General features: G+C 32.5%; 1 protein-coding gene across 4 annotated transcripts in view; it reads left to right on the top strand.

Moving 5' to 3' along the window:
- LOC121376012 (calcium uptake protein 3, mitochondrial-like) overlaps positions 1 to 13,002 on the top strand; it is a 117,938-nt gene that overhangs the window by 99,098 nt on the left and 5,838 nt on the right. For 3 of the 4 annotated variants that reach the window (XM_041503771.1, XM_041503773.1, XM_041503770.1), the window contains 3 exons: positions 5,956 to 6,000; positions 10,398 to 10,489; positions 11,537 to 11,714. In XM_041503771.1, coding sequence (XP_041359705.1) covers positions 5,956 to 6,000; positions 10,398 to 10,489; positions 11,537 to 11,714 — 315 coding nt within the window. The remainder of the gene's footprint in view (positions 1 to 5,955; positions 6,001 to 10,397; positions 10,490 to 11,536; positions 11,715 to 13,002) is intronic. The other variant, XM_041503772.1, reaches the window with a different exon arrangement.

The following is a 13,002-nucleotide window of genomic DNA, read 5'->3' as shown; positions in this document are numbered from 1 at the left end:
GAGAACAATAATGTACAATATCTGAACAAAAGAAAATTATTTTACAAACTTCGTTTTTCACGTTTTGTACATCGCAATAATATTCCAATCAAACTACATAGCATCAAAACGAAATATTCTCTTAGTAGAGAGTGAAAGCTGTTTGACTGTTACCGTATGGCACTGTACAGCATGGTTTTGTGTAAAGGCAACAACTTTATTTATAAACACTGACAACAGATCTCTACGATAAAACTGAAAGTACATGTATCATCAGTTAATCACATGTTCTTCCGCCATATTAATACATGTAAAGAGGATAACTTTGGAAAGTACACTGGTTTTTGTACCAAATGATATGTGTCCCTACTGCTCTAGTGAACTGCAGAGATCAGTCTATTTTAAGGGAAAGCTCAGTAATATTCATGAAGTTAATCACCAACAAAACATTGTTTGAACAACCATTAATGCCAGTGACATTTCAAAATAAACTCAGCCAACAGGTAGTTAGTATTGTTTACATTTTTGCTATTAGTGATGACTGTTATTTTAACTAAGTGGACTGTTGTCTTGGCATATGAGTGAGATCGCATGCCTTTTCAAATAACTAAAACCGTTACAATGCCCCCCAAAAAAGGTTATAAAAAAATTAATGTGTCAAATTAACATATTTGAGTATAAATACAGGACATACTTCAACAATATAACTTGTAAAATAATCCCCAAAACGGTAATATTTTTGGGTGAAATTCTTTTACCCTCTTATAAGTCGACCCCCCAAGTTATAAAATAATTTTTGGTTGAAAAAAATTTGACTTATAGGCGAAGATATACGGTATATACAGAATGTTTAATGTATAACCTATAGGAGACTAGATACAGAATGTTTAATGTATAACCTATAGGAGACTAGATACAGAACGTCTTGTGTATAATGTTAACCTATAGGAGACTAGATACAGAATGTTTAATGTATAACCTATAGGAGACTAGATACAGGACGTCTTGTGTATAATGTTAACCTATAGGAGACTAGATACAGAATGTTTAATGTATAACCTATAGGAGACTAGATAAAGAATGTTTAATGTATAACCTATAGGAGACTAGATAAAGAATGTTTAATGTATAACCTATAGGAGACTAAATACAGAATGTTCAATGTATAACCTATAAGAGACTAGATAAAGAATCTTTAATGTATAACCTATAGGAGACTAGATAAAGAATCTTTAATGTATAATCTATAGGAGACTAGATACAGAATGTTTAATGTATAACCTATAGGAGATTATATACAGAATGTTTAATGGATAACCTATAAGAGACTAGATAAAGAATGTTTAATGTATAACCTATAGGAGACTAGATAAAGAATGTTTAATGTATAACCTATAGGAGACTAGATACAGAATGTTTAATGTATAACCTATTGGAGACTAGATACAGAATGTTTAATGTATAACCTATTGGAGACTAAATAAAGAATGTTTAATGTATAACCTATTGGAGACTAGATAAAGAATGTTTAATGTATAACCTATTGGAGACTAGATACAGAATGTTTAATGTATAACCTATAGGAGACTAAATACAGAATGTTCAATGTATAACCTATAAGAGACTAGATAAAGAATGTTTAATGTATAACCTATAGGAGACTAGATACAGGACGTCTTGTGTATAATGTTAACCTATAGGAGACTAGATACAGAATGTTTAATGTATAACCTATAGGAGACTAGATACAGAACGTCTTGTGTATAATGTTAACCTATAGGAGACTAGATACAGAATGTTTAATGTATAACCTATAGGAGATTATATACAGAATGTTTAATGGATAACCTATAGGAGACTAGATAAAGAATGTTTAATGTATAACCTATTGGAGACTAAATACAGAATGTTTAATGTATAACCTATAGGAGACTAGATACATAATGTTTAATGTATAACCTATAGGAGACTAGATACAGAATGTTCAATGTATAACCTATAGGAGACTAGATACAGGACGTCTTGTGTATAATGTTAACCTATAAGAGACTAGATACAGAATGTTTAATGTATAACCTATAGGAGACTAGATACAGAACGTCTTGTGTATAATGTTAACCTATAGGAGACTAGATACAGAATGTTTAATGTATAACCTATAGGAGACTAGATACAGAACGTCTTGTGTATAATGTTAACCTATAGGAGACTAGATACAGAATGTTTAATGTATAACCTATAGGAGACTAGATACAGGACGTCTTGTGTATAATGTTAACCTATAGGAGACTAGATACAGAATGTTTAATGTATAACCTATAGGAGACTAGATAAAGAATGTTTAATGTATAACCTATAGGAGACTAGATAAAGAATGTTTAATGTATAACCTATAGGAGACTAAATACAGAATGTTCAATGTATAACCTATAAGAGACTAGATAAAGAATGTTTAATGTATAACCTATAGGAGACTAGATAAAGAATGTTTAATGTATAACCTATAGGAGACTAGATACAGAATGTTTAATGTATAACCTATAGGAGATTATATACAGAATGTTTAATGGATAACCTATAAGAGACTAGATAAAGAATGTTTAATGTATAACCTATAGGAGACTAGATAAAGAATGTTTAATGTATAACCTATAGGAGACTAGATACAGAATGTTTAATGTATAACCTATTGGAGACTAGATACAGAATGTTTAATGTATAACCTATTGGAGACTAAATAAAGAATGTTTAATGTATAACCTATTGGAGACTAGATAAAGAATGTTTAATGTATAACCTATTGGAGACTAGATACAGAATGTTTAATGTATAACCTATAGGAGACTAAATACAGAATGTTCAATGTATAACCTATAAGAGACTAGATAAAGAATGTTTAATGTATAACCTATAGGAGACTAGATACAGGACGTCTTGTGTATAATGTTAACCTATAGGAGACTAGATACAGAATGTTTAATGTATAACCTATAGGAGACTAGATACAGAACGTCTTGTGTATAATGTTAACCTATAGGAGACTAGATACAGAATGTTTAATGTATAACCTATAGGAGATTATATACAGAATGTTTAATGGATAACCTATAGGAGACTAGATAAAGAATGTTTAATGTATAACCTATTGGAGACTAAATACAGAATGTTTAATGTATAACCTATAGGAGACTAGATACATAATGTTTAATGTATAACCTATAGGAGACTAGATACAGAATGTTCAATGTATAACCTATAGGAGACTAGATACAGGACGTCTTGTGTATAATGTTAACCTATAGGAGACTAGATACAGAATGTTTAATGTATAACCTATAGGAGACTAGATACAGAACGTCTTGTGTATAATGTTAACCTATAGGAGACTAGATACAGAATGTTTAATGTATAACCTATTGGAGACTAAATAAAGAATGTTTAATGTATAACCTATTGGAGACTAGATAAAGAATGTTTAATGTATAACCTATTGGAGACTAGATACAGAATGTTTAATGTATAACCTATAGGAGACTAAATACAGAATGTTCAATGTATAACCTATAAGAGACTAGATAAAAAATGTTTAATGTATAACCTATAGGAGACTAGATACAGGACGTCTTGTGTATAATGTTAACCTATAGGAGACTAGATACAGAATGTTTAATGTATAACCTATAGGAGACTAGATACAGAACGTCTTGTGTATAATGTTAACCTATGGGAGACTTAATACAGAATGTTTAATGTATAACCTATAGGAGATTATATACAGAATGTTTAATGGATAACCTATAGGAGACTAGATAAAGAATGTTTAATGTATAACCTATTGGAGACTAAATACAGAATGTTTAATGTATAACCTATAGGAGACTAGATACAGAATGTTTAATGTATAACCTATAGGAGACTAGATACAGAATGTTTTATGTATAATCTATGTAAACCTATAGGAGACTAGATACAAATGTTGTATGTAAAACCAATAAGTGACTAGATACAGAATGTTGTATGTAAAACCTATAGGAGACTAGATACAGAATGTCATGAATATTGTACAGGAGACTATAATTTGCAAATGTCTTATAAAACCTATAGGAGGCTAGATACTAAATATTGCATGAATGTGTGAAACCAATTTGTCTCAGTAATGTTTTATCTGACCTACCGAAAACCCACATCCATCCTCATTGCCTTTGAGTACCTTTATTGCCCTCACTAGCAGCCTCTCAGCTTAGTGTCTTGTAGATAGCATAAACAGTACAATGTATTTGTTAAATATGTCACTATATCAGATATTTTAAATATGAAATAAATTTGAAATTGATTTACATAAATTTCCTGTACTTGTTATTATTATGTGGAATAGTAAAACATTATGGATAGCGTTTTTATTTACCACAAAATTTGATGCCTTGAATAAATTAAAAAATTATTTATTTCTTGTAGTTATTACATGTATGATAAAGTTGCAATGATCTTGAAAAATTTACATTTAGAGAACATTAAACATTTTGTTGGTTTATAATGAATAGGATCATATGAAGATCTGTTGCAAGTTATATTAATACAATTAGAACATAACTGTTCTGGTAATATGACTTTACATCTGTCGTAATCAAAGTATCAAATGAAAATTGAGTAAAATAAATTTAAAATGCCAGGTCAGTAGGAATGTAAATTATATAAACTTTGTAGGGGGTATTTTTAAGTAAATTGATATTTGAATGTGAATGTAATATATTGGTTATTCCATTCGAGACATGTTGTCAATGGATAATAACTGACTTTTTTTTTGTGATGAAATGCTGAATAAAATATGTCAACCTGTAGTCACATAATAAACTGGTTAGTAAGTCAAAGATCAACACATGTGTTGTAAATTGTGATAACACAATTAGCACTTGTTTGTTTCAGGAAAGCTTATTTTTACTGTGATAATTAAACGGGTAAAAATAAAACTTGCATAAAAAAAACTCCCATGACCTTTTACTGATGCTTTGCTACAGTTTTACAATTAAAAACAAAATCTTTTTTCTGTTTTATAATATCTTTGCCAATTATTCTTTCTGGCCTGTTAAAGCAATCGGAGAAGAAAGACTGCTTAATACTGCTGACTTGTATTTTCTACATCTGTTTCTTGAAGCATTGGATTATGACCATATCTTCCATACAGATGCATACAGGACCATCAAACATCACACATAGGAACAACTTGGGATGGCGGTGTGTTGCGTACTCTTACTAGGTCACTGTGACCTACTTTTCATGGTCTACTGCACATAACAGTAAATCTTTATCCAGACCATATCTTGCATACAGATGCTTACAGGACCATCAAACCTTACATGTAGGAACAACTTGGGATGGTGGTGTGTCACGTAGAATTACTAGATCACTGTGATACAAATAAATCAAATAATTTGTCTATATTCTGAACATCATATGGTTTTCCATCAAACTCTTGACGGGTGTATCATGTACCTCACCGGTACGGTACTCTTGTTAATTGCTATTTTCCACTTGATGGTCATCATCTCAACTTAAGCCGATAGTGTGATATGCAATAGCATTACTTGGGAGACATATAATATTTTGAGGCATTACAGGGCCCTTACAATGTCTGATGATTTCGGAATTGCAAATTGGAATCTAGCGCCATCATATGTAATGTGATGTATAGTTTACCAAGAGATGGTGCAATAGAAAATATATCAGTAATGTATTTCCCATCAAATCAAGCACCAATATGGATTCAGGAAAAAAGGGAAACATTGAATAATATGTTAGAATTATTAATTTTTTTAATTACCGTAATCAAGTCCATGAAACATAAAACAAAGACATGCATAAAATGATTTTAAAACTTTTTTTAAAGGCTTTTGTTTTTTTGCATGGAAATGTTAAAAAGTGGATATTTTCTAACGTGTTTGTGTTTTTCTTCCTAACCAATTTACCATCAACTTGCAGCTGGAGCGAGTTTTTAGCAAACAGACAGCTGAAGAAAATCAATTGGTAAGAGAGGTACTGGGCGTCATCACCAGAGTAGTTCTAATATTTGGCACACACTAATACTTGTCTAATACACTGCACTTTATGACGGGCCTCTAAGTTTTCTTTACTAATACCTGTTATTAGTATTATTATGCATGGTCACTTCAAACACATTCTTTTCAGTCAGCAAATGTCTGTTTTATTTTCATGTGATGTTTTTAAGTCATTATTTTTGTTCTATCTATATATTATTTGTTTAGCTAAAAGTTGTCTGTTTTATGTCAAGTAATCATTGTTCATATCAAACGAGTTATCTCCCTGTATTAGCTCTTCTTACAGGGTTGATAATAAAATTTACAAAACCATTCCTATACTTTAGCTCTCACTACACAGATGTCATCTGCCATTGAAACCCATGTTAAATTGCCCAACTTCAAATGAAGATTGCCAAAAGAACGGGTTCTCTTTGGCACTAACAACATACACCATTGTGAACATACATTATATAAGCATTTATTTTCACTCCAAAATTGTGAACATTTCCTTCTCAGTTTTTTGCTATATGATTGCATCTGGCTGTAATACCGGTCAGAACAGGTGGCTCATTAACCGATTCACTCCGGCTGTCTCTTACGCTACACACTCATGTCCCAGAAGGTCAATGCACAATATTACAAAATAGCATGGGCAAAATACAGCCAGAAGGCTTACCATTACACATACATATTGTTTTAATTCTTCACCATTTCCTAGAAGTTAATACGTGAACCATAACATACGCCCCTGTGTGTGCTGTAACCTCACCGTGGTGCAGGGGTGTAACATTCTCTTTGAGAATGGCCAATACAGCACAAATTGAAGTTTTTAGTAAAATTCAGTATCCGTAAAATTCTGTGATATTTGTGTTTTTGCACAGTTCTTTACACTGTTTTTGTTTAAGTCTTGAATTTTTATATTGATGTTGATCATCACTTTATTTATTTGCATTACCATAGTTTGACACCCAATAGCTGATGTATTTTTGGTGCTTGGGTGTCGTTAAACATTCATTCATTCATTCATTCATAACATACGTGTCACAATTAGGAACTATAGTGGACCATTATGAATGAACTCTCACCCGGAAGTGATCTGTGTAGTGAGACCTTAGTATTTAAATCCATTAAATGATTTTAATTCTCAAAATGGAGGACAATAATAATCCTGTATTTGTGAATTATAACAAACTTTCTGCTGTTGTACAATTTACTCGATTCTGATTGGATATTGTAAAAAAAAACCCACTTAATTTTATCCTTTGATAACCTCGGAAAATTACGGCCTTATGTCATAACATACTAAAAATGTCAAGGAAAGGACATTGTAAAGTGATTTATGTGTATTTCTAATGATAAGAATTATTTGTTGTTGTTTTTTAATTTTGTATAAAATCGCTTTGCTATACTACACAGTTTTATACAATTTATGACTGTTATACTTTGATAAATTTTCCCAAAAATTACAAACAAGTCTTATCGTGGTTTTATTTATTCAGAATTTTTAGCATCTGAAACAAAACGTTAACACTGAGAATCATTCAAGTCATAGACTTTGTATTGTAAAAAAATCTATACTACTTTGAATGTTATCAGTGGTCTCTGATTCCATATTATTAATTACTAGTTACAGAATTTATCATACTTTTCATTCGGTATTACTGATAGTTTAGTTATTGCATTTATTCATGTTTATATTTATAACACCTTTATTTTACCTTTTGTATTTGTTGGTGTTTTCCCCAAGATGCTTATTTTCATTTTTATCTGTGCTTAGTTGTACCCAGTAGATCTAACTTGTAATGTGTAGCTGATAATATTAGCAAAAACATATATATATATATATATATATATATATATATATATATATATATAGTGCTAGCACATTAATGTGTTATATAACATTTATAAAGTATATTGGATAGTCTTCTGGCTTTTGAAATTAAAGGTGCCAGTTCATTATGAATCTACAAGTGATTTTGACATTGATATTTTATTACATGTAGAGGATAACATCTGTACCTTAAACCCTGTACATAATTGTTTAGAAGAGTACATAGCATTAGATATTACAATTGTCCAAAAATCTGCTTGGACAAGCAAAATGTACTTTGGTAGTTGTCCAGTGGACAAGTGAAAATGTTTAGTAAAGATTAATTTTGAGTAGTCAAAAATATTGTCCTTGTACATGAATAAAACAAACCATTTATTTGGACAAGTAAATTATTGGCAGACTAGTCGATTACTAGAAGTATTTGTCCGGTGGACTTGTGAAAAATTCTGCTTATATCTATCACTGGTATATACCAGCCTCGGTGGCATCGTGGTTAGGCCATCGGTCTACAGGCTGGTAGGTATTGGGTTTGGATCCCAGTCGAGGCATGGGATTTTTAATCCAGATACCGACTCCAAACCCTGAGTGAGTTCTCCGCAAGACTCAATGGGTAGGTGTAAACCACTTGCACCGACCAGTGATCCATAACTGGTTCAACAAAGGCCATGGTTTGTGCTATCCTGCCTGTGGGAAGCGCAAATAAAAGATCCCTTGCTGCTAATTGGAAAGAGTAGCCCATGTAGTGGCGACAGCGGGTTACCTCTAAAAAATCTGCGTGGTCCTTAACCATATGTCTGACGCTATATAACCGTAAATAAAATGTGTTGAGTGCGTCGTTAAATAAAACATTTCTTTCTATCACTGGTATACATACCAGTTGAAGTGTGACATAAAAGTTCATATATCACACCAGTCAGCTGTTTTTGTAAAGTAACAGATAGAATTTACAACATTGGTTAGCAAACATATAACTTCCATTGATATTTTTCATGGTTGGTTTTTGTTTTCCTCTAAGATTTTAAGATAAATTTTAGAAGCTTTGGTAATTAGCTTCTTTACTAGTATTGTTAATTATAATTACTATATTTAGCATTTAGTTTATGTATTTATTGTTTGAGGTCACTTTTTAACATAAGATTAATCAGAATTTTAAATTTAATGTTAGCAAAATATTTACAGTATACTATTAATCTGGATGTAAAGATTATTGTCTAACTTTGACGAGATGTAGGTATTAGTTTCTGATGGTGGCAGTGACGACATCAACTTTGCATTTTTTTAACTATCAGCATTACGTTTTCCCATTTCACTTCGTTTTTTTAACTATCAGCATTAAGTTTTCCCATTTCACTTCATTTTTTTAACTATCAGCATTAAGTTTTCCCATTTCACTTCGTTTTTTTAACTATCAGCATTAAGTTTTCCCATTTCACTTCGTTTTTTTAACTATCAGCATTAAGTTTTCCCATTTCATTTCGTTTTTTTAACTATCAGCATTAAGTTTTCCCATTTCATTTCGTTTTTTTAACTATCAGCATTAAGTTTTCCCATTTCACTTTGTTTTTTTAACTATCAGCATTAAGTTTTCCCATTTCACTTCGTTTTTCACAAGCTTTAGCTTTTCAATGACGTAGCCCAGTGATAAAGTGCTCGCTTGATGCACGTTCGGTCTAGGATCGACTCCCGTCGCTGGGCCCATTGGGCTATTTCTTGTTCCAGCCAGTGCACCACGACTGGTTTATCAAAGGCCATGGTATGTGCAAATGTTTGACATCCAATAGCCAATGATTAATAAATCAATGTGCTCTAGTGGTGTCGTTAAACAAAACAAACTTTCAATCACTAAAACTTGGTTTATACATGTATGAATGTTCTTCTCAATTCATTAAAAAAAAAATCTAAGAAAAACATTTCTTTTAGAATAGATTAGTTAGGGATGATGATATATCACAAATTATTTATTGTGTTCATGGTAGGCAATACTTTTAATTCTGTGGAATTCTTGTATTAATATGTTAATGAGGATGTTCATATGAATTATATATACATAAGATTATGTATGGTTCTACCTAACATATGTTGTTATACATATTATGTTAATATACTGAATTTAGGGAGAGACCTTGATATAGGCATTTTGACTGTTGGCCAAATCCCAACCAACATTATAATTGGAAATAAATATTGTTTAAACCATATACTGAATTCCAGTAAAAATGCACTAGCCAGTTTTCAGTTGTTATATAGTGCTATGAAATAAAAAACCCACAATAACCTTAACTCATGAAAACAAATTTGGGGTTATTTAGTGCCTACCAGAATAAATCCAGTTATCCAAAATTGGTCAAATGTGGTGGTATATCTGCTCATGCTTCAACATCTACAAATCTGAATGGTGCATTTTCTCTGGAGTGCAGTATATATTCATGTTGAGTTTTTTTCTCATGTAATATGTTAATGTAGATGTTTCCATGGTATTTACTTGCATTATGTTAATAGGTGAATGATGATATTGTTGTACTTGTATTATGTTAATGTGGGTATTTTAGGAAGCAGCACCTCATATTCAGGATACAACATTGCTTGTTCACTTCTTTGGTCAGAAAGGCAAGGATGTTCTTAAGTATGAAGACTTCTACAGGTAAATAATCCAAAACTTGGAGGAATATTTTATAACATGTTTACTTCCATATACATCACCATCAGAAAGATAAACGCCAGGTGAAATCGTGCAAAGGATCAAGTAGTGCTCATTTCCAACATAATACTCTGTGTGTGTGTGTGTGCGCGTGCGTATGTGCGTATGTGCGTATGTGCGTGCGTGTGTGTGTATTTCACACCTAATATGATTTATAATGTGCACATCTTTGTAATTACACCATGCAATCTGTGGATGATAATAATAAACCTGTAATTTAGGTACCTGTAGTTAGAAAATAACAAGTGTTTTGACATGTTAATCATAACTCATTTAAGACGTCATATTACTTTTTACCTTAACCCCTAACAGTTATATAATAGCATATTATTGACCTCTGGACATGTATCTCATACTGTCATTATTTTTATATTTATCTAAAATCATTCAATATCCCTAAGCCTTGTTGTGGCTACTCAGTCTTTAGAGCTTTTTTGTATATAATCAAATTGAAGGCAATTTTAAAAGTACCATAATATGAAGAAACATCATCTAGCTCCAGTATTATTGATACCTTTGTTTGAATGAATGAAACACAATAGCCCACATATAAATATATATATATATATATATATATTTGTGCTGAGTGTCCTGTATTATTGCAGTTATAAAAAAGGACAATGAAGGAAAAGAAATTTTAACTCCTCGGCACATTATTTAAATGTTTGATGTTAAACACTTGTCTTATAGTAGAAATCCATAGCCACAATATGGTGGTGACTTGTCAAGTACCATCAGTAATGTATCACATACCATTTGTACAACACAGAAAACATATATCAATTGTACAGCATTGGGATATAACATACAGTTGTACAACACTGAAATCTATCAATTGCACAACACTGGTTGGAATTTGAAAACCCAGTTGGTTTTTACTTGAGTTCTTGAGTATTTCTCTTGAAAAGAACAGACAATAATCCTGAAATGAATACTTCAGATACTTTCTCAATAATTGTTAAAATTTGAATTCTCTTTTTCTTTCAAAAGATTTATGTCAAATCTTCAAAGTGAAGTGATAGAGCTGGAGTTTCTGGAGTTTTCACGTGGAATGCACACCATTTCGGAGGTGGACTTTGCCAGGATTCTACTGCGTTACACGTTGCTGGACTGCTCAGAGATTGAGGAGAGTCTCCAGAGAGTGAGAGATCGCATGCCAGAAGAAAAGGTAATGTGTGTTCATTGGCACTGGCAGTATGTGTACTTAATTGTCATTGGTAGAGTATGTTCTTCATTGTCATTGGTAGAGTATGTTCTTCATTGTCATTGGTAGAGTATGTTCATCATTGTCAATGGCAGTGTGTTTTCTTCTTTTCTATTGGCAGTATCTGTTCTTCTTTTCTATTGGCAGTATCTTTTCTTCTTTTCTATTGGCAGTATCTGTTCTTCTTTTCTATTGGCAGTATGTATGTGTTCTTCATTTCTGTTGCAGTGTATGTGATTCATGTCCATTGATAGTATGTGTTCTTCATTGTTATTAGTAGTGTGTGTGATTCATTGTAATAGTAGTATATTGATTCTTCTTTGTCATTAGTAGTGTGTGTTCTTCTTTTTAATTGGTAACATGTACTTCCTTGTCATTGGTAGTGTGTGTTCTTCATCGTGATTGGCAGTGTATGTGTTTCATGCCATTAGTAGTGTGTGTTCTTGTCATTGGTAGTGTGTGTTCTTCATCGTCATTGGCAGTGTATGTGTTTCATGCCATTAGTAGTGTGTGTTCATTGTCATTGGTAGTGTGTGTTCTTGTTATTGGTAGTGTGTGTTCTTCATTGTCATTGGTAGTGTGTGTTTTTCCTTGTCAGTGTGTGTTCTTCATTGTCATTGGTAGTGTGTGGTCTTTATTGTCATTGGTAGTGTGTGTTCTTCATTCTCATTGGTAGTGTGTGTTTTTCCTTGTCAGTGTGTGTTCTTCATTGTCATTGGTAGTATGTATTGTTCGTTGTTGTTGGTAGTGTGTGGTTTTCCTTGTTGTTGGTAGCATGTGTTTTTCCTTGTCATTGGTAGTGTGTGTTCTTCCTTGTCATTGGTAGAGTGTAATTTTCATTGGCATTAGTAGTATGTGTTCTTCATTGTAAATGGTTGTGTGTATGTTCTTCATTAGTATTGATTGTGTGTGTGTTCTTCATTGGCATTGTAGTCATGTCATGTCATAGGGTTTTACGTGCACATTCAGAACAAGCTGTTGTAGCGCACGCCTGTCGTGGGCACAAGAGCTGGCCTTGGCCGGCTCCTCCGTCCATGACAGGAAAGGTGGGGGGAGGGGAGAGGAGGGACCGCCTGTACTGGCAGGTGCAAGGGATCACCAGCAGCCCGATCAAATTGGTAGCAGGCGGGTGGGGGTGGGGGTGGTGCTATGGAATTTGAATGGAGCAGTTAAATGCCAAAGACAAAAGGGTGCACAATTTTGATTGAGGGAATTTGGCGCAATTTTGAACGGTCGGTCGAAAGGTAAATGG

Source organism: Gigantopelta aegis, chromosome 6, assembly GCF_016097555.1.
Source record: "Gigantopelta aegis isolate Gae_Host chromosome 6, Gae_host_genome, whole genome shotgun sequence".
Taxonomy (NCBI): Eukaryota; Metazoa; Mollusca; class Gastropoda; order Neomphalida; family Peltospiridae; genus Gigantopelta; species Gigantopelta aegis.
The sequence above is the reverse complement of the archived record's forward strand: the minus strand, read 5'-3'. Positions and strand labels throughout refer to the sequence as shown.